The 22,757-nt window shown below is 46.1% G+C and overlaps 1 protein-coding gene across 7 annotated transcripts in view; it reads right to left on the minus strand.

Moving 5' to 3' along the window:
• Dixdc1 (DIX domain containing 1) overlaps positions 1-22,757 on the minus strand; it is a 91,843-nt gene that overhangs the window by 29,812 nt on the left and 39,274 nt on the right. For 6 of the 7 annotated variants that reach the window (XR_008222806.1, XM_052760136.1, XM_052760139.1 and 3 more), the window contains 11 exons: positions 20,148-20,379; positions 19,023-19,130; positions 12,331-12,443; positions 9,988-10,136; positions 6,617-6,706; positions 5,251-5,304; positions 3,609-3,659; positions 1,182-1,286; positions 716-769; positions 185-277; positions 36-107 (listed from right to left, as the gene is read on the minus strand). Coding sequence is in view for 6 of the 7 variants with exons in the window: in XM_052760136.1 (XP_052616096.1) it covers positions 36-107; positions 185-277; positions 716-769; positions 1,182-1,286; positions 3,609-3,659; positions 5,251-5,304; positions 6,617-6,706; positions 9,988-10,136; positions 12,331-12,443; positions 19,023-19,130; positions 20,148-20,379 (1,121 nt within the window). In the remaining variant the exon portion in view is untranslated. Of the gene's footprint in view, positions 1-35; positions 108-184; positions 278-715; positions 770-1,181; positions 1,287-3,608; positions 3,660-5,250; positions 5,305-6,616; positions 6,707-9,987; positions 10,137-12,330; positions 12,444-15,670; positions 16,111-19,022; positions 19,131-20,147; positions 20,380-22,757 lie in introns of those variants that run through there. The other variant, XM_052760155.1, reaches the window with a different exon arrangement.

The following is a 22,757-nucleotide window of genomic DNA, read 5'->3' on the forward strand; positions in this document are numbered from 1 at the left end:
CAAACACGAGAAGGAAAACCCAAGTTCTGGGTCACCTCGTCCGCCTCTCTTTTCATGCAGTGAGCCAGAAGGACATCTTTGTGCTCCAGCTCTCGTTCCAGATCCACCTGGAAAACAGAGCAAATCAGGAAAGTGTTTCTTCAGGCCAACGGGCCAGGCAAGCCAGTGGCTGCTGCGTCCTGACCTGCTGGTAACTGGCATCCGAGAGTTTGCGGAGTGCTTCTTCCAACTTGGCCTGCTGCTGCTGAAGGAGGCGGTCCTTCTGCCCGAGCTCTTTCTGCAATGGAGATAAGCTTTCAGAGGTGTGGCAAACACAAGGCCATCAAGTGGTTCACACTCTGTGAGACCTACCCTGTGAAAAAAAGAGCCTCAGGCACACAGGCTTTCTTCACTCTATACCTGGAAGGCTTTCCACACTCTAACAGTTTTATATGGTGCCAGGATTCTTAGAAAGGCAAGAAGGGAGCAAACTGCCTGTACGAGGGAGGGCGGGCCGCTATGGGCCATTCTCTCTACTGAGATAGAGGTGAGCCTGCCACCGACTGTCCCCACGTTCCTGTGCTATGCTCCTTTCCAGAGTTATGCTGTCTATGCTTCAGAGCTAATGGGAAGATTTCCTACCAGAGGGCAAAGACAGAGCTGAATTTGGAAATGCTCTTTGAGCATCAGCTAACACGGGCTATTCACAAAAGGTTGCTGGGAGGGTGTTTCTTACTTTATATTCTCCTAAGAGCCGGTTCCTCTCGTCTAGCTTCCTCTGCAGATCCACCTGCAAAGGGAAGAAAGGATTCAGTGGCATGAAGGTGTCATATGCCAACCCTTAGGGAAACCAGCCACTTGGTAACAAGAATTAACAACAGTTACGGTATACGGCACAGAGAGGGCGGGCTGGGACAAAAACACACACCAGCTCGCCACATCTTTTAAGCAGATCGTGGAAACACAATTTGGCCTTAGTGTTCCCCAAGCTGAGTCAGGGACCATCCAGGGTGCTGCAGGCTTAGGTGCTGTGACCTAGGACCAGAAATGAGTCTTACGGGAATAAAAATAACTATAGACATGGAAGGTAGGCACCCAGGAGCAAAATAAAGAGACTACGAGGGCAGACTGAACAGCGCTTCACGTAGCATCCTAGGTGACTAATGGGCTCTCTGAGGTCACTGGCCACACATTTAACTCACAGTCTGGTTGTGCAGCTCATCCTTGTCCATATTTGCCCTCAGAAGCTCTTGCTTGAGCTGAAGAACAGATGTGTCCTGCTGAGTCAACCTCTGTTGCAAGGCATCCTGGGGGAATAAGGACACCCACTTTGCAGCCTTAATCCATCACCCGGCCAGATAGCACTTCTTACTGAGCTCCTCACTGCATTGAGCATCAGTTCTGTCAAACTAGAGGATGAAAGGAATAACAAGGACCTTGCCACAAGGACCTGGGTAGAGATTTTCCTCTCCTCTTCCAAGACACCATCATCTACAGGGAAATCCCATCCACTGTCCTACTGAGAGAAACCTGGTTTTCCCTCACCTACAGCTCATCCCTGGGATCATGGTGTCCTAGTCAGGCAAGGGCGGTGGGGGGGAGTAGCTTTTGAGATCAGACAGACCTAGATCCACATTAAACATCCATCAAGTCCTACTTGAAGGACACCGACCTTGAACAGTATGATCCTCCTCTCCTGGTTTTCTCGTCTACTTCTTGGGTATATAATACTCCACCTGACTTAGCGCCTTCTCCTCTCTGTCCAGTCCCCATTTCCTAGAGCAGTGGTTCTCAACCTTCCTAGGGCTGCGACCCCTTAATATACTTCCTCATGTTATGGTGACCTCCAACCAGAAAACTGCTTTCATTGCTGTATCATAACCTTAATTTTGCTGCTGTTATGAATCATGATGTAAACATCTGATATTTCTGATGGGCTTAGGCAACTCCTGTGAAAGTGTCATTTGTCCCCAAAGTGGTTACGACCCACAGGTTGAGAACCACTGCTCTAGGTAGTACAGTCTGGCCTTGAATTCATGGTTCTCTTACCTCAACCTCCGAAAATGGTAAGATCACAAGTATGTACCAGGCCCAGTAGGGAACCCCTTTTTAATTATCCAGCGAACAGGTTAATGCATGGCAGAGGGCATCTAAGCTGTCCCTGGCATTTGTAGCCTAGCACATTTCCAAAGTGCACTCCCCAGGATAGATGTTAGAGAATGAGTTAGGGAAAAAGGAGCTTCTGTGGTCAGCTATTCTAAAAGTTTTGGGGGCTATATCTTCAGTTTTCAACGCTTTTATTTTTATTTGCAGAGTATGCACATGTGCGTGTCTGTGTGTCTGTCTGTCAATGGAGGTCAGGTCCTCTATAAGAGCGAGAACTCTCTTAACCTATGAGCAATCTCTCCATCCCCAAGCCAATCTCTTTATGATTTACCTTCCGAGATCCTTCAATGTGATATTATTCACAATGGATCTTCAAGCCTATCAGGAATTTCTCAAACTTATTTAACCAAAAGGCACATTTCTGTTTTGAAATACTTCAAAGCACTGAGGTTACTGAATATGCTTTGGAAAATGTTACTGAGTTATTCTTGGCTAGTTAATGAAAGTTTGTGCAAAACAGGGGCTTTAGATGAATACTCAGATGTTATAATCCCATTTGGGTAAATAACATATATTCAAGGTTATTAGCTCAAGCATTGTATATATAAGCAAAATAGCTCTCCCAAAGTAGCTGGTCTAAAATATCATAAGATTATTAAAGAGATGGCTTAGTTGTTAAGCACACTGGTTGCTCTTCCAAAGGATCTGAGTTCAATTCCCAGCACTATATGGAGGCTCACAACCATCTGTAACTCCAGTTCCAGGGGATCCAACACCCTCTTCTGGGCTCCTCGGTTACCAGGCATGTAAATGGTGCAAACATACATGCAGGCAAAACAGCCATACACATAAATGATAAAAATTAAAAAGAAGAGCATTGCGCAAGTATAAAGAAGACCTAAAATGGTCTTTCCTAAAGTGGAACAATCTCCCAAACACACTGCTAAGTGAAAGAAACACAGGGCCAAGCTGTGTTTGCCATGCACAATCGTTTGGGTTGAAAGGTGGGAGAAAACAATAAATAGACATATTGGATAACTGATAAGTTGTCTCCAGGGGACAAAACTGGTTGAGGTGGCAGTGGGGTGGGGTGGGGTGGGGCAGAGCTGGTGGGAGAACTTTCACGGTCTATCCTTTTGTGTCTTTAAACTGTTTGAATGTTATTAACCATTCCAACATTGCTCCTTTTTCGTTTTTTCCTAAAAAGGGCATCCTTTTGAACTGAGAGAGTGCTTTCACACAGAGAAAATCAAGGTGGCAGAGAGGCACACGGCAGCCCCATGAGTCACAACTCCGAGACACAAGCCTCAGCAAAACAAAGATGTCTTCCTTAGCATGTCTCTACCCACCACAAAGCCCTTTCTAGACTCCTGGCACCAAGTCTGTTAAAGACTCCTAGGAAATCCCAATAGTCCCCGAGCCGAGTACCTGGCTCTCAACACTCACTAATAGATCACTCTACCTCACAGAGGCTTACGGAACATAAAATAAAAAAGAGAAAGAATTGAATGTCTTCCTTTTACCTTTATCCCCTGCAAGTTTCTGGCATCCTGTTTGCATTTCAGTAGCTCTTTCTATAAACCAAATACAGTGAGATCAGATGGTGGCATCTGAGTTGCTTCATAAGCATTACCTCATTCTGTCAGCAAGAAGACAAAACCCAGTTGGCCATTCCATGAAGATTAACCCATCAGCTGAGGTACAAAGCAGATGGAGTCCTGAAAGCAGTAAAGACTGACCCTTGGAAACAAGACTAAGACCCCTCTGTCCTCTGTGGCACCCACTGCTGAGCGGCCCAGGTAGAGAAGAGTCGTGCTGAGAAAGAAGACACTCCATCCAGCCCCAAAGGCTTTCCACCAACAGGAAAACGTGACCACATCATCTAAATGTCCACTAAATACGTGATATGCCTATGTCTGCTGTTGTTGAATAGTTATTTCGATTTCATTTAACTTCAACAAAGGGTTGGCATGCTTCTGATTCTCCAAAGAGCTCTTGTTCTTTGTGGACTGGGGCTATTGTTCTTTGTGGTCCAAACAAAAATGAATTTGGTTTTATAATAGAAAATTGAGTAATGAAATTTCCATATGTATGACTGCAACTAAAAAGAGAGATTTGAGGAAAGCAATGCCTGTTACATGACCTGGGCCCATCTCTAGCTATTATGTCACAGAAATGATTCATAATTAGCATATCTAAAATTGGGTTTTAACCTGCCTCCAACAGATGGGCTCAAAAGTTATCAAAAATGCAGGTCTGTGTGTGTGCATGCATGCACACAAGCATATTTCTGGTGAGATATGCTCAGTCATAATTCTCTACCACTGACCTATATGCCCTAGTTACATACCTAGGACTCAGTTTTCTTGTGTTTTATTTTATTGTGGTATCAGAGTTGAAACAATGCCTTGCATGTACTAGGCAAGCACTCCACCACTGATCTATAGCCCCAACACTGACTCAAAATTAAAACAAGCAGACAACTCCCCAAAAACAACAACAATAACAACAACAACAGTACTGACCTAAAAGAACTCTGGAAAATATTCATAAAAAAAAAGAGCCACACTAATATTACACACCCTCCCCCTCTCTTGAGGTAGGTTCCGACTATGTAGTTCTGGTTGGCCTGGAACTCAGCATGTAGATCAGGCTAGACTCTAATTTATGTACCACCATGCCCACACCAGACTCATCTTTTTCTCTTAAATCAAAAAAAAAAAAAAATAGAGAGAGCCAGGCATGGTGGCGCACACCTTTAATCCCAGCACTCAGGAGGCAGAGGCAGGCAGAGGCAGGTGAGTTCGAGCCCAGCCTGGTCTACAGAGTGAGTTCCAGGACAGGCTCCAAAACTACACGCTACACAGAGAAATCCTGTCTCAAAACACCAAAAGAGAAAAAGAAATACAGAAATATTTCAAACTACAGAAAGGTACCCCCAAAATAACACAGAAAACTACTATATAGCATTAAGATCAGAAAGGTGTCTCCATTGTGACACAGTTTAGATGTGTCTTTCTCTTCCAAGGAAAGACCTAACCCAGGTAAGATTCAACGAGCTTCCTGGCACCGCATCACTTTCCCTTCCCAGAATTGTCCCAAAGCTGGCACGTGATAGTCCCACAATTCTTTTCAAAGGGGGAAAATGTATATGTCCTGTCCTACCTTGAGGTCTTGATTCTCCTCCATACTCTGATCCAGACGGCTCCGGATTATAATCTGAATGTAAGACAAAGATGGCCATGCACTTGCACTGTTAAATTCATAGACCATTCATTCATTCATTCAACAAATACTCATTGAGCACCTACTAGAAACCACTTCCGTACTGTGAACACATGCTCTCTGATATAAGCATACGCCAAAACACGTGACATAAAACAATATGGATGAAGTCTAGGGTAAGTGTGTGTGTACTGGGAGAAGGAGATGGAGTCAGGAAAGAAGAGAGGGAGTTGAAAAGGAAAATGGGAGCCAGACCATGAAGGACCAATGAGGCCAACGGGGGATTAATATAATTTTTTTTTGTTTTTAAAAAGTATTTATTTTTATTCTTTTTAATAATGTGCAGCTGTGTGTGTCTGCCTAGGCATATGTGCATATGAGTACAGTAGCCTGGGAGGCTAGAGGTAAAAAAATCCTCTAGAATTTCAGGGATCCACTTGACATGGGTGCTGGGAGCTAAACTCAGGTTAAGTACTCTTAACCACTGAGCTCTCTCTCTCCAGCCCCATCAGTGAAAAATTTTATACAAAGGAAGACAAAATAAAATTATCCTTAAATTATTCTTGTAATTGTATTGAAAATGAACTAGAAGAGGTTAGAAGACGCTAGATTCAGCAAAGCCTGTTGGGAAGTTGCCAGGATGTTGGCTAAAGGCCCACACTAAGTAGTGGTTGTGAAAATGGAGACACTGGCCATAAGGGGAAGATCAGAAGGAATTCGAGGATGCTATCCAGGTTTCCGTTTGGGGCACACATACAGAAGGACAAACAGACTCTGTGGTTACGTAGAGGATAGATATACTTCGTTGAGGACCCACTGAAACTGAGGTGCATCTAGCATCCACTAATGGAGACTATAAGCAAGCAGCTGTGTGTGCACGCACAACTCTACAACTCTGCAGAGACATCTGAGTTGGAAATCCGTCTGCGAGAAGCACATGGGGAGTGAGTGAAGACCCGGAAGGCAGATAACACTGCCCAGTGACTGTAAGACTGGTCCAAGGTACTGAGACGCATGGGCATCATAACATAGAGAAAAGAAAGGCTTCAGGGGCCGACGGTAAACCGCAGGGGAGTAGGGTCTTAAGTATCTTTGGTCAATATCATATCTCTAGCACCTTGGACCAGTGTCTGACTCAAAGAGTCAACATTTGCTGGACATCTGTTGATTAAATCAATGAAGAAACCAGGAAGGAGTAACCAAATCGTAGACAAACTCCATGAGTCAGGAGAGAGTATTTCAAACAGGTGAGGTCAAGTATGGAAACAAGCCAGGCCTAGTATGGAGCCACAAACATGGAGCTCACCAGCTGTTCCTCGGGATTGACTCCTGGTTCACAGAGGGCCAAGGGTCTTTCCTGTTCATCTTCAGGTAAGGATCCATTGAGTAGTAAGGCCTGGATAAACCACAAAGGGAGGAAGAAATTGAACCCCCTGACACCTGATTCAGTCTAGAGCAAGGTTTGGTAAATTCACCACAAATGGAAATCACCAGATAACCGGTTCCTGAAGGAAGCCAGATGATAACCTCTGGTTATTTCCCATGGTCCTGACTGTGCACAGTTCCTTCTAGAGGTCCTTGTTATAGGTCCCTTCCCCCAATTTTAAACAGTCTCATGTATCCCAGGCTGGCTTTAAACAGCAGAGGATGGCTTTGAACTTCTGATCCTCCTGTCTCTACCTCTCACTTGCTGGGATTTCAAACATGTACCACCATGCCTAGTTTACAACGCGTAAAGATCAGACCTAGAACCCCATGCAAACTACAAAGGCACTGTACCAACTGAGCTACACTCCAAGTCCCTTGGATCATTTTCATATTTCTGGATACACACAGACCCTCTGCTCTGAGAATTATTAACAAACCTTCCCTTCAGAAGTGTCCAAACACATTTCAAACTAGAGTTGTTCAAACACAGCTCTGCCAGCTGAAATCAGTGTGAGATCTAAAATCAGTGTGGAATCATCCTGGCTCAGAGATGTGCATTACAATAAACTGTTTGAAATCCATTGAAAAACATGGCCTTGGGACTATTTGTTCTTTGTTTTTTGTTTTAGTAATTCTGCATTTTCACTCCCTAAGGCAACATGAATAGAAGAAAGAAAAATCTTTACAAAGATGGCCTCCTTCACTTCAACTCCAGGCTGTTTTTCATTAGTGTATTAGTGAGGACAAAGGAGGCAGATACACCCTGAAGCTCTGGAAGCTTAGGCTTTGGGGCCCTAGGACACTGCCTCTCCCCAGAACCCATTCCTAACATGGTATTCATAGTTTGTAATCTCATTCCTTCCCTTTTACATTTTATTTATTTTGAAATTTATTTTTGATTGATTGATTGATTGAGATAGGATCTTACTATGCAGCCCTGGCTGGTCTGGAACTCACTATGAAGCCCAGGCGGGCCTCAAACTCAGAGAGATCTATCTACCTCTGCCTCTGCCTCCATGCAACACCTCGCTCTGACAAAATTTATTTTTATTTTTAATGTCTCTGTGTGGGTTTGTGCACATGAGTTCAGTGTCCATGGAGACCAAAAGAGGGTGTTGGATAGCCTAGATATGGAGTTACAGTTCTTGTCTCACTGGGGTGCTGGAACATGGACTCAAGCCTTCTGTAAAAGCAGAACATGCTCTGAGAACATGCTCTGAACAGCCGAGCTGTCTTTCTGGGGTGCATATTTGTGTGTATGTGTGTGGGTGTGGGTGAGTCATGGGACACGTGGGGAGGTCAGAGGACAGCTTTCAGGCGTCAGCTCTCCCCTTCCACTGTGTGGGTCCCAGGGATCGAACTCAGATCCTCAGACTTGGCAGCCTGTGCCTCTGCCTGCCCAGCCATCTCACCAGCCTAGAATCCTATGCTTAAAGCAGCATCCAGTATACTTTAGGGCCCCCAAATTTAGAGATCTGCCTGCTCGGGTAGGTATTAAAAGATGTATCAGGTGAGTTAAAGATGGAAATTCTGTCCTTATTTGTCACAGTTTTGTTTCAACTCGAAAGACAGAATGAGTTTAAATAAGACATCTTTTAGTAAATATAACACAAATTCATCATACATGATGATGATGTTTTAGAATCCAGCCAACCGTTCCTCTACTAAACACTAATAATAATGTATGAGAAAATCAAATGACCTTGGTTTTCCCATGGAGTCATGGTGAGAGGGATGAGTGGGCAGGCACACAGCCCCAGGGCTGCAGGGAACTGCAGAAGCGGGGACATCAGACATCGGGGACCTCAGACACTGGGGACATCTCGGAAATAGTAACCCCAGGGGCAGATTGTTCAATGGTCTCTAATTATGGCATACTAATAAGTCACAAATCCTGGATGTAACTTGGCATACAACTTGTTCATCACTGAAAGAGTTAAGAAGTCCAGTGGATGCTGGGAGCCCTTTTGTGCTCTTCAGTGAGACAGAATCCTAATTGTCATCACGTGACAGCGAATTAAAACACCTCTCTCTGTTCAAAGGAAATATTAGGATGTTGTTTTTCTGCCTGTCAGCTTTCTTTCTTTTTTATTTTTCTGTTTCATTGGTCATTGAATTTCTCCCAAACTAAGGAATGCAAATCAAACAGAGTCAAACTGATAGCTACCCATGCTTTGTTCACATAACACAAATTGTCCCTGGGGTAGGGTGGGGGGGTAACCTGGTTAGGTAAAACCCCCCAAATGCATAGAACACTTCCTATTAAAACAACAACAACAAACCATTAAGATATTCCTTACTGAGTGGCAGAAAGGAATTCAACAGGTTTTTTAAAAAATTATTTTAATACAGACCAAGAAGCAGACACCACCAATTTCTTGGGGAACGTTTAGGAGGATGTAAACATCCCTCGAATCGGTGTAGGTTCCTAGGGCACACATTATGCAAATTGTTTTACCAAAGCACCAATCTCCTTTCTTCTTTAGGAACCTTTTGTGTCCCCACCCTGTTGCGGGCTGGCTGGGAGCACGCCCTCCACCGCCTGCCAGAGCCTCACACATAATGTGGGCTTTGTTTATGTGTCCATAAATATTTCACAATTCAAAACTGGTGCGGTTCCCAGCACCAACAGAATGGAATATTCCTAGGCAGTTTCAGGGTCATCAGCACACTACGAGGGCTCCTCCAAACAGAGGATCGAGGGGGTCACGGGGTGGGCTCTATGTCAAGTGGGTCGTCAGTCTCTGGGGGAGATTCCCCCAGGTGATAGCGCAGGTATAGGAACAACTGAAGGACTTCGTTGTTCAAGGAAAACCTCTGCTAGCAGACCGCTTGCCTGGGCAGCAGTTGCTGATGTGTTAGGAGGGAGCCAAGTCCCTCCGCTAGACTCAAATGGAAACCTGCTGGTATTCGTGCCTCTTGAAATTTCTGCTGCTGAATTCCTGAGAGGCAGGCTTTGCTGTAAGCTGCAGTTGCAGGTCTGTAAGAGTAGAGAAGACACCTACCTACAAAACAGGGGTCAGTCAGAGCTCCCGAGCTTGCACAAATCCTAACAGCTGGACTGTAAACAAGAGTTCCAAAGTCCACTTAAAACATTCACAAATAAGGAATTTTTCGCTCTCTGTGTACTACTCACACACAATTAAAATCAGGTGTTGTTTGTGTTTTTTTTCTTTGCCGATTGATACTACCGACTTGAAAGGAATAATTAGCTAGGGCACCAAGAACAAACTTCAAGGAAGGAGTTACCTGCAGTCCTGAAATCATTTTCTTCGCTTCCTCCATTTCTTTTTCTAAATGCTCTTGTTGCTCCAGTAACTGCTCTTCCCACGTGGCTTCCAGGTACGTTCCCGGGCTCCCAGGCCTCCAGTCTCGGGATAATGGAGAGCCTGTCTCGTCTGCGAAATGAAAGGTGGGAGAACAGTCCATGTTGAAGAGAAGCGATTTCCGGCAGACGGGGCTCAGAGTACTTCACAGGTTCAGGTCACCTGCCTTCTGAACCTGTCTGCACAGACAAACAGGACTGTCCACTAGGTGGGGTTGTGAGACACAAAGAACTGGCTGTTAACTGGGGTACCAGGCTCGGGAAAGCACAAGCTCTGTTCGGAGAGTCCACCCTCCTAAGCCTTACCCTGGGGAGCAGCAGGGCACCTGCCCCTGCACACTTGTTATGGCACACAAAGATCGTACTCCCAACTCCTTGGAACTGACATTCCCAGAGTCTGATTTATAAGTAAAGGAACTGTCAGCCACAGATGAAAGTAAAATCCCTTTTCGGTGACTCTGGAACTTTGGACAGGAGACTGGGTCAACCAACCCTGCGCTGGCCAGTGTTTGCTAACTTGACACAAACCTAGATGGACCTGGGAAGAGGAACCACAAATGAGAAAACACCTCTATCAGACTGCCTGCAGGCAAATCTGTTGGGCGTTTTCTAATTAATGATTGGTGTCAGAGGGCCCAGGCCACTGTGGGTGGGGCCTTGCCTGGGCAGCTGGTCCTGGGATGTATAAGGATCAAACTGAGCAAGCCAGTAAGCAGGCGACGTGCCTCCACGGTATCTGCTTCAGTTCCTGCCTCCTGGTTCCCACCCTGAGGTCCCGCCTTGGCTTCTCCTCATAGTGGACGGCAACCTCTAAGCCAAATCAACCCTTTCCTCCCCAGGTCGCTTTTGGTAGGTGGTGTTTTGTTTTTACCGCAGCCATAGAAACCCTAACGAAGACAAACCCATTCCTTTCACCCCTTTGAGCCATAACCGAACCCTTTTCACACAACATCCTGTGAGTCATCCTGAAATAAAATTAGTAAAGTGAACTCACAAAACTTTAATATTACTCCCTGGTTTATTTCCTTGTCTTTAAGACCTCTTTGCTCTGGTGTCCTTGTCTGCTTTATAGTAATTACATGCATCATCATGTCATGTGCACTACGGAATACAGATGGCTGTGGACTCTCTGAGCAAGCTTCTTTACTTCTAAGAAGCGCCTAGTAAATCATGGGAGTTGTGGTAAAGATTAAAAGAGGTAAAACATGAAGGACCCAGTAGTATCTGATAGCAAAAGTGCTCAGTAAATACTCCTCTTCTCTCTCCACAGCCTGAAGAGATTCTGGCTCCACAGGTGACTCTTTTGTGTTTTGGGTTTTGAGACAGGTCTCACTGTGTAGCCCAGGCTGGCCTGGAATTCAATAGGTAATCTAGTTGGCCCTGAATTTGTGATCAACCATCTCCTGGGTGCTGAGGTTACAGATGTGCACCACCACTCTCCTGGGTGCTGAGGTTACAGATGTGCACCACCACTCTCCTGGGTGCTGAGGTTACAGATGTGCACCACCACTCTCTTGGGTGCCGAGGTTACAGATATGCACCACCACTCTCCTGGGTGCTGAGGTTACAGATGTGCACCACCACACCCAGGCTCTGACCGACTGGTGCAAATGCTTGACAGGAAGCAGAGGAAAGAAGGATCCCTTTCAGATTTTCTTTGGTGGGGTTCAGTTTCTTTGCGACCCTTATGGATGGGTGGACTTCAACCTAACACTTGTACTTTGTCTTACCCATGTTTCTTTTCATGATTAAGTAGGGGGAGGAAAAAAAAAAAAGAAGATAAACGAGACAGACTCAAAAGTTTAAACAAAGAGAATTCTGTGGTCCTTTCTGTAGCCCTCATACCAAGACCTGTTCTCTGTTGCATGTTCTCACGGGCATTTTGGTTCAAACTATGTCTTCCTGGCTCCAACCTAAGTTAGTGAAGAACCAAAATTATCTTCACAAAATGGGAATTATAAAAACTATTTACCCGAATAAGGCTTCTGACTGCCCCAAGGTCATTTCCTAATTTATAGGCAGTCAGCTAAGTGAGGCTGCTGTGAGCTTTTTTGACAGCTCAGTACCAGAAAGGGCATTATGTACGGGGATAACTACATTGATTGACTCAAAGGCATTAGAGCCCTCTCAAGCCGACCCTGACCCTGCATGCAGAGACGGTGAAGACAGGCACAGTCCAGAAGCTTAAAGTAGATAATCAAACCCTCTGAAATCTTCAGGCTAAAACCCTTCCCTTGAAGCAACCCAGGCAGGTGGGCAGGTGGTACCTGTTCTGTTCTCTATTCCTTCAGAGGGAATAATCACAAAATCAGCCTTTTCTTCTGACTGGGTTATAATGGATTCACTCTTTGCACTGTGGATTGGACTGGGTGAAGTCAGACTGTGATCAAACAAAAGAGAAGAGAAACAATTATGAACAGTTATAGAGAAGTCAACTTTCACAATTCACCCCAGAGCTATCTTATTCATACCATGCCTAATTCACATTAGCTCACAATTAGAACAAATGTTTGTTGAACAAATGAAATAAATGTGGAATGAATAAACGGTAAAAACCTAGTCCTAGGGAGTATTTTCATGTTACTTAAAGACTTTATTTTACATTTTAATTATGTGTATGTGCATATGGCCTTGGTGGTTGGGGGCAGTGTACAGGTGAATGCAGACACCCACAGAAACCAGGAGAGGATGCTGAGTTCTCTGGACCTGGAGTTACAGGCAGTTGTGAGCATTCTAGATGCTGGGAACTGAACTTGGCGCCTCTGAAGAGCAGGAAGCACTCTTTACTTTTGAGCCATCTCTCCGGCACCCCAGGGAGTCTCTTCTACAATCAGACTGCCTTTAAGGGGCTGGAGAGATGGCTCAGTGGTTAAGAGCACTGGCTGTTCTTCCAGAGGTCCTGAGTTCAACCCCCAGCAACCATATGGTGGCTCACAACTATCCATAATGAGATCTGGTGCCCCCTTCTGGCCTGCAGGCAGAACATTGTATACATAATAAATAAATAAATCTTAAAAAAAAAAAAAAAAAGACTTCCCTTTAAGCATAATTGATTGAAATGAGATTTACCAGAATAGGCAATATATTATTTATTTATTTATGGCTTTTTCGAGACAGGGTTTCTCTGTGTAGTTTTGGTGCCTGTCCTGGATCTCGCTCTGTAGACCAGGCTGGCCTTGAACTCACAGAGATCAGCCTGCCTCTGCCTCCTGAGTGCTGGTATTAAAGGTGTGCGCCACCACCTGGCTCAGTAAGTTATTTTTTAAAAACCTGTGGGTTTTTTTGTTGTTGTTTTTGTTTGTTTTGTGGTATCCACCACTACCGATTCCTAGGCCCATGTTCAGAGGGTCATGGTTGTGTGTCATTAGCTTTGATCAAAGCTGGATCAAAATCACATTTCCAATTATCTGAATCTTCCCAGGCAACCAGGGAGCAGCTCTAAGTTAATCCCCAAAGGGGAGTCTGGGCAGGAGACAGTTTCGGGGTAGAAACTGCTGGTGTGATTGCCGTGCCCGGCTGGGCAGAGGGGCAGAAATTTATCCCCAGGTGAGCCAGCAGACGGTAAGAAGAGTGGGGGCTGGAAAGGTGGCTTACTGGGTAAGAAAGATCACTTACTGCTTTTACAGAGGACCCAGGTGCAGTCTAGCACCAACTCAGTGGCTCACAACCATCTGCAACTCCAGTTCCATGGGATCTGACACCCCCTTCTGACCTCCACAGGCACCAGGCATGCATGTGGTGTACAGACATACAATGCAGACGAAACACTCGTACACATAAAATAAAAATAAGTCTTCAAAACAGTGAGAATAGGGATGGGGCAATCGGAGAAAACATGCTAGTTGCAGCTGGATCAAAGTTCACTTGATTAGCTCTTCCTGAAGATTTATTATTTTTATTATTATTATTTGCCATGGCTTCATATTTTCAAATTATATTAAGACACCTTTCAATAATCCCTGTGTTCTCATGTAGCTTTGAGAGGAACTGTTCAGATTTTCAGGGAAGCAGATTTTTCAATCTTCCCTTGGACAAGACAAGATGGGAACATGAGGGTAATGCTTCTGTCTACTAGGGAGAGTCTGGAGGGCCCTTTCTCTTGACGCTGCACTATGAGAACATCAGCACGAACACAATCTCAGGGCCTGTGGAGTCTGCGGCTCAGCCCCCTCCTAGGAATTCTTTCCAAATCTATCACCCAGACAACAGTGAAAGTGTCTAGGATTCACTGACCCCCTTAATGTGCCCCTGAAGTCTCCCAGGCTAATCCTTACAACCACAAGTAGGAGTTAACATTTCCTCTTCCCACAAACCAGAGGAAAACTAGAAACAAGTACAGTGGAAGCAGGCAGATTTCAAAAACTGCAGACTAGTGTCTCCCCAGCGTCCACAGCTGAAGAACTTTGGTGGGAACGGTCTCAATTAGTACTACATCTTCGTCTTTCTTCCAAGCTGCTTTTCTACATCTGGAGGTGTATAGATCAAGAGAAGTGAGGGGTAGCAAGTACTACTTAGAAACGTTGAGTGTTTCCTGGAACTCTCTCAGCTTTTTTTACTATGCAGGCAACCTGACCTTCAGGCCAATGTGAGTTCACAGCCGGGAAGGCTCTCATGTAAAGGGGCTGTGTCTCTGATAAGGAGAGATTTATGAATGCTCCGTCCCCAGCATTTACCTCTTACAAAATTGGGAATCCGGGTACACAAAGCCTTTGTCAGCCACCCCTCTTCCTCAGCTGACAAGGTGCTATGGATAACAAGTCCCACTGCCAGCATCTGGCTGGACCACAGGAGGGATGTGCCAGACAGAGCACAGGGAGGGTGTAATGGGGATCTGCGATGCTGGGAAAAGGCTTTCCTAAAAGCACAGACGCATGCTCAGTTCCATCTCTTCCCTCCAAGTAAGTTGCCTCCCATATAAGGGCAGAAGGAGGCGGACGTCTGGATATCCAACCCCACCGGGGGTGTGGCAGAGCAGGCAAAGGAAAACAACATTTCTTTTTCTTGAAAGAGGCTGCCAGGAGGTAAGACCAGGAAACTAGATGGCTAAGATAAAAAACCCGGAGGGAGTAAAATCCTGGGTTATGTGTCAGAACAGTAAGACCCTCCTAGAAGAGGAAGGCGTTTCAAATTCTCGGCCTCAGGTCAGAGAAAAGTGTCTTCATGCTAATTAATTGTAAGACTTGGGCTCCTCCCCAACTAGCTTAAAAGTCATACTTGACAAACAAATAATCCCTACTTATCATAATCCTCTCTGAGGTCAGAGAACTGCTGTTTACAAATAGGTCCTACCCATACATTTTTAATCTCATATTTCATCGATATTAATTTATCATATCAGCAAACCCCAACAAAGATACTGCCAAATTAGACACATCATTTAAAAAAAAAAATGGATAATAGACAAAAAGGAAGAGTCCCATCGCCCCTGGAGTCGGCTCCAAATTCCTAAAATCACTCTATTTTGTAATGCTAATCTCAGACCAGCAGCCTGTTCTCACCGAATAGCACACCCAATCATCTCTTGTCCCCAGCCAACCACGTCCCCCGGTCCTGGCCCTGCTTCCCCTTCATACCGGCACCTCAAGAGCCAAAGTGGCTTCAGCTCACCATTTGACTTGTGTCCCTCCCATGGTCCCCTCCTGGTTCCGGCTTCAGCAAGCCTGCTTCCCTGGGTGAGGTGGGAGGCTGAGAGTCATATCGCTCCTAAATTCTCGCAAGTCCCCCCGCGCGGGTCTCGAAGAACGACTCTAGAGATCAGCCAGCCAGTGGAACGATTCTCCCGGGTCTCCGGAGAAAGTAGGAAGGGCAGAGGTGGGTGTCCTGGCCCCGGGGACCGGGATGCTCCCTGGGGTGAAGAGCGCTGTCCCAGCAGCTCAGACTCCGCCGCAGCCAAGCCTCGGTGGAAGCCTCCTCCCATCGCCAGCGGCAGATCGCTGGCAGCTGCATCTCGGTCCCTGCGGCCGCACAGCTCCGAGCATTCCCCGGGGCAGCGGCATCTCAACCCATCTCCCTCGGGGCGAGAGGCTCCAGTGGCTCCCGCTAAGCTTCGAGTGGAGTCCGGCGTGCTGTGCTCCTGCTCAGCGCCGCCTTCTGATCCCTCCCTTCCCGTCCCCCTCTCCCCCTGCCACCCCCTCCCTCCCGCCTCTTCCCAGGCTGTCACACGCGGCCAGGCAGCGCCGGGCTTCGACCCAAGCGCCGCGGCTGCCTCTGGGCAGAGAGGTAGGGGTGCCGGCCGAGGCCGGGGCCAAGGGCGCGGTCCGGAACCGGCAGGGCCGACGGTGACCAGAGCCCAGGAGCGGCGGGGGGATGGGCAGCGCGGTGGCAGAACCGCGTGGTTCTGAGGATGGTCCTGGTGCCGGGGAGAGCAGCAGCGAAGATGCTGTTGCACCTCTTTGACCCCTCCCTCCTTGGACACGCGGGTCTGAGACTGATCTAATCCCGAGGAGCTCAACCCCGCTCTCCGCAGATTGGGAGATGTTGGCAGGATCGAGACTGGCGTACCCCCTCCCACTGTCCCCCTTCCCCCCAGCAAACCTGCAGAATGCCCTCCCGTCCCCTGCTCCCACTTTCCTTCCCCTCTACCGGTTCTGCTTAGGTACAGCGAGAGTCCGGCCTGTTTCCTGGAGCAACAGGAGGGTAGGGCTTTGCTAGGGCATCCTTGAAAAGCAGCTGGGGAGGCATCAGGGAAGACACCGTAGGATGTCTCTCCTATCATCACAGCTATACCCCACCCAAAGCTACAGCATCTCCAACATTCCTGGTTCTCCCAGGGGTTCCAGGGTCAATAGGTGCCCAAATAGAAGTGGGCAAATGGCAGAACCTGCTAGACGCCATCTCCTCTCCTGAGGGGTCAGTGAAGAAACAGGCAGAGTGCTGACTCTATCCCAAAGAACACGGCAAAATCAGGAGGCGGGGGTGGGGGAACAGAGAGGGAAATGTAATCTATGACACATCTCCTACTGCTGCCATTAGCCCAACATAACATGATATCTAGAGGGCCCCTCACACTGAGCTCACACTGCAGTCTGGGTCTTGCCTGGAGGAAGGAAGCAGCCACCCCGAGGAGACTCAGACTCTCTTCCCTTCTCTTTCTTATTCACAGGCACACTCAGGCTCAGGAGAGTCAAAGGCCAGCAGAGATGCTGGAAGCCAAGAGATCTCATTATACAACAGAACAGCCTTTGATTCTGTGCTGAGCCAAAGATAGTCCCAGCCACCAGCAAAAAAGCAAAGGTTTGGAGTCTCATTAAAAGCACACCTACTGCTTCACGGTCGAGTTTCTTTGAGGGTTGGTCAAAATGTCTCCTAACTGGATAGAGATGCCGTTTACACAAAACTGTTAAGGTACCACATTGAACACTTGGAAATGTTTAATGGTGAATTGTCTGTACTAGACCCATGCCAGAAACAGAAACTACACCCACTGCATTTAAACATTTTAAAGTTGAGCTAGGTTAGCAGTATATTCAGATGATGGAAAGGGGTCCACAAGACCTCCATAAATTAGAAAATGGTATGTCAAAATAGGTTGGGATTGTATGAGGAAAAGGAACAGGAGGAAGGAAAAAAAGATGGGAAATACACACAAGGCACAATTAAATTTAAAATAGATCAGAATATGCTGGGTTGGAGTGGGAGGGAAAAGATCATTAGAGGATACGCTCAATACAATTTAGCAACAAAATCAAGTTAGTAAGTAGGCTGGGGATGTGTTTATAGGGGCATAATCTCCGTGAGCCAGGAGAGTAATCTTTTTCTGCCACTATACTTGGCACTGGTCAGGCTTTTATTAGAGCAGAGTGTCCTGTTCTGGCCCCTGCACTTGGCTCTAAGGGAAGCAGACAGCCTCTTTACTAGAGTCACAAACACCCAGAGCCCACTTAGATGCATACTAATGTGCCCCAATTCACAGTCCTATAAATGAACGTGGAAACGCTAATGCGTCAGACAGTCCTGCACAGTTTCCTCTCTTGCCGGGAGCTTTCTCCAGCCTTCTGTGGCTGTAACTAAAGGATCAGACTCGGCCTGCAGGACAGGTCTGGGGCCTGGCTATCATAAACACCAGCAGCTTCTGCACTAACACTGAGCTGGACTGGACTCTGAAGGTCCCAGTCACACCCCCATGTGGACAGAGCTAACTACTGTTACTGGAATGCTCCAGTTTCTGTAGGTGGGAAATTCACTAGCACTGCATCCCACTCTTCTGTCAACACCAAACCCACAGACCGTGCTGAGCGCTAGTCCCTGAATGCCAAACACAAACTGAGGAAAGTAAAAAGAGGTTAGGTGCTTTTTGTTTTTCAATATTAGGGGTTGAACCCAGGGCCTCTGGCAAGACAAGCACTCTAGCAATAAGCTACACACACCCCAACTGTGGGAAGCTGAAGAAGCTGTGAGTGAATATGTAAAGAGTACATAAAGACCTGAGTGAATATGTACTACTAATATGGGCACTGTCATGTTAAGGACCAATGCCTCAGACCCATGGGAAATTGGCAAAGCCTTCCTCAGACTGGTCAGGCTCAGAATTGGTAAAGGCTTCCTCTGGCAAATGTTGACAGTGTGCAAGTATGAGTGTTTACAAATGATTAACCAGCGTGTGCAAAAACTAGCAGCTCCTGGATGTTGGATGATTATAGCCTTAGACTGTTCACTTAGAGACCTACCAAGACTAGCTAACTCCTCCCCTCTGTGAGGTACCTAACAAATACACTGAGGTTCGCACATCCCACCTGATCCCAACTTTCTGGTGTCTGTGAGTCATTTCTTTAGTGTCTGTCCTTTCTTGACCCCCTTGCTACCCTAGTCAGGTTTCCAGACCCAAGCCTAGCAGGATATGGGACTCAACCCCATGGGTGCCTTAGTGCTTTTGGTCTTGCTACTTGAGGCTAAGAATCCCCAAGAGTTCAGCTCTTTACCACGGAATGTAAGAATGTCAAGAATGTAAGGCCACAATTACCTGGAGCAGCTAGACTCAGATGGAGACCGCTGTTGCCCTTCGTATTGCTGCACAAGTGCCCGAACACTCCAGTATGGATTCTCAATCTCCTCATCCATGCTGCTGTTCCTAAAAGGGGGCGTGGGGCACCAGAAAAGAAGACAGTGTTAGCCCTGCAGTTCAGGTCAGCTCTACAAGTAGAGATACCCTGACATGCAGTGTGCACTACAGGAAAGCAGATGTGTGTGCCTGCCACACACCTGTCATTCCAGTACTCTGGAGGATCAGAAGTTTGAGACCAGCTTGGGCTACATAGATAGCAAGATCCTGTACACACACACACACACACACACACACACACACACACACACACACATTCACGCACTTAGAAGGTGAACAAGGTAAAACTCCTTCTTCTAAGGCACTTAAAACCTAGCCAGGAAGGCAAACACAAAAACAAGTGATTTTGCCGATCTCTGCGACACCTTGGGGTCATGTTCTCCTTTAGCAACTACACAGCCCTCAAAACACTTCCTGCCATGAAATTTCAAGACAGATTGGCCTTGTGGATACATTCCAGGATCCAGCCTCCTCCAGATGGACTACATATCTCCCAGTGAAGAAAACACACTGTGCCAACCACATATATTTAAATTTTGGGCATGAGAGCAAACTTACACACATGGATCCTTACATTCTGCTAGCTGGAAAATAAACATCTCGAAAGAAAAGGCTTAGTTAGCCTGGCTTGCAGCTGTGGGCCTATAATCCCAGCTATTTGGAAAGCTGAGACAGCAGGAAGATAAGTTCATGGCCTGTCTGAACTACAGAGTGAGTTCAAGGCCAGCCTGGGCAACTTCATGAGACCCTGTCTCAAAATCAGACGTAAGAAGCCTGGGGGTATAGCACAGTAGTAGTAGAGCTCTTGCTTGGCATGCATAAGGCTCTAGGTTCACTAGCCAGTATCATAAAAAAAAAAAAAAAAAAAAAAAAGGCCAAGCTTTTCTCATGAGGATTTCCCTCCCAAACCTCTACTCTATTCTGTTATCTTTTCTGCAGTGTGGAGCTGTTTGGTAGATATTTCCATCTACTTGCACTGTTATTATCTAAGCAGAGAAATGCCAGTTCCCCTCCCCAGATTTTTACCTCTGTCTATACCGGAAGACATCCCGTCCTGACCGAGACATGTCATGGCACACATCAGCCAGAGCAGCAGCTGCTCCTTGGGCCACAGCAGTAGCACAGTGCGGTTGATGAGTCTGAACAGGGGCTCTGGAGTCACGCCCCTGGCTCACTGTCCTGCTAGAGCCGGGTTTAAAATGAGCTGCCAAGGCAAGGACCAGCCTCATGATGGACTTCAGGTTTCCTTCCACAATATCTAAAGGACAAGACAGATTGAAAGGTGCTAAGAGGGAGGAAGAGGCTATGGATTGATGCATTTACTGTATAATGCTGGTGATATAGTAAGCCGGGCAGGCAGTCTCCATTTTCATAAAGCCCTGTTCAGTAAGGGACACACAAAGCTTAAAGGCAATTACAGTAAAGTATGATAATAAAATGGTTAGATAAGAGAGGTACAGGAGTCTTCAGCAGTTTGTGGAGAGATAATCTTAGAGTTCTTAAGGATGTATTACTAGAGGAAGTGAGTCCTCAGTTGAGACTAGGGGGTGATGCTTCTTTAGCTAATAGGGGAAAAGGGATAAGAACAATCCAGGAAAAGGTACGTGCCAAGGTCTAGAGATCAGTATAATAGGGCGATATTGTCTGTTAGGAGAGCTGCAGGCCACATGTGGCTACTAAGCACTTAAATGTCACTACTCTGAATTGCAATATGCTCTAAGCAAGTACTGTAACTAAGTGTTAAGTAAATACCTTACACACACACAGGAATGCAAAAGATCTCAGACAGTATAAACATAGAATGTGGGGCTGGAGAGATGGCTCAGTGCTTACGAGCACCAGGTACTCTTCCAGAGGACCCAGGTTCGATTCCCAGCTCCCACATGGCAGCTCACAACCATCTGTAACTCTAGTTCCAGGGGACCTGATGACCTCTTCTGGCCTCTGAGAGCACCACGCACACACATGGTGCATAGATATATATGTGCAGGCAATATGCCTATACACATAAAAAATAAAAGTAAAATATAAACTATCTCAGTAATGTTTAATATTAACTTCATGGTAAAGTGATCATATTATGGACATACTGGGTTACATAAAATATATTATTAAAACCATTTTCGGTCCTTCCTGCTTATAATGTGGCTTTAGGAAACTTTTAAGTACTTATAGGACATGCATTATATGCATGGTCCAGCACTGCGGTGGAGAAAGTGAAAGAGTTCAGTATGACCAGAGCCCTAGAGCTCGGCAGGAGAAGGGAAACCAGGTGGGGAATCAGAGGTTGGGCCGTAGGGGACCAAGTAGGCTATAGGAAAGATGCCAGGTTTGTCCACGTGACCTCAGGGGGCACAGCACGAGCACGATGTGTGCTCTTCGTTCATTCTAGCTGTGGTGTGGAAAGCTGAACGGAGAGGGAGATAGATGCAGTAGGACTAATTAGGAAGCACTGGGCTTCTTTAGGTAAAAGACAATGAATGGCAGTGTTCCCTTAAATAGTCTGTTTTACTGGGCCAGATCCCCAAGCCCACTCCACATGGGGACCAGACCAAAGCTATCACTGCACTCTAAATTCTGCCCTAGAAAAAAAGAGCAAAGAAGACACACACACACACACACACACACACACACACACACACACACACACACACAGAGGAGGGAACCGCACTGTGAAAGATCTGGTTAAAGTTAATGCAAGCAAATGGATACAATTCCATTGTTTGGCTTTATAGCCTTTCAAATGCACAAAGCATGCAGAGGACTATTTGAAGTCTTCTACCAAATGCTCTTAATGGTCACTATTTGCTCACCTGAGTAACTTCAAACACACAGAACACCAATAACCTAACATGAAAGGGTTCCCCCCGCCCTCCTTCTCAGCAAAACTGCAGGCAACAGACCCAAAAGCTGATGCTGAAACAACCAGTTCTAGTCAATTCTAGAAAAGCATCAAAAGGAGAAAGAAACCTATGCTTTCGAAGGACCCCTACGTGGCTCCTTCCTTACAGCACGGGCAAAAGGTTATGCCACTACAGAAGACTACATATAAAAGCCATAGAGCCCCTTTTGTCTGCCTGGAATGTTCTCACAGCCAAAAAAAGAAAAGCTATAAAATATTTCCCTTTTAAGCTGAGTGTGGTACACATCTCTAATCCCATAATTTAAGATACAGAGGCAGGAGAAACACCTAATTTGAGGAAAGCCTAGGACATAGCAAATTCCAGGCCAGCCTGGGCTACACAGTGAGACCCTGTCTCAAAACCACATATACTGAGGATGGGCAGTATTAGAGATGTGTCTCAGTTGACAGCGCTTGCCTGCATTCACAAAGCCCTGGGGTCAGTCCCCAACACCACATAAAGCTGGGTGGTGGTACAGTTTTGTAATCTGAGCACTGAGGAGGTAGAAGCTAGAGGATCAGAAGTTCAAGGTCATCCTTGGCTACATAGCAGTTTCAAGATCAGCCTAGGCTACATAAGATCCTGTCTCAGAAAATAAAGGAAAGGAAGAAAAGAAAGAAAAATAGAAGAAGTGAGAGAGTTTCTTCTAGGAAATTGAATGGAAAAGCGTAAGTTATGATGGTTTGTAATAGTACTCGATCATAAAACTCAAAGATCTCAAAAAAAACGCAAT

The sequence above is a fragment of the Peromyscus californicus genome, unplaced genomic scaffold (assembly GCF_007827085.1).
Source record: "Peromyscus californicus insignis strain IS unplaced genomic scaffold, ASM782708v3 Scaffold_11__1_contigs__length_118956290, whole genome shotgun sequence".
Taxonomy (NCBI): domain Eukaryota; kingdom Metazoa; phylum Chordata; class Mammalia; order Rodentia; family Cricetidae; genus Peromyscus; species Peromyscus californicus.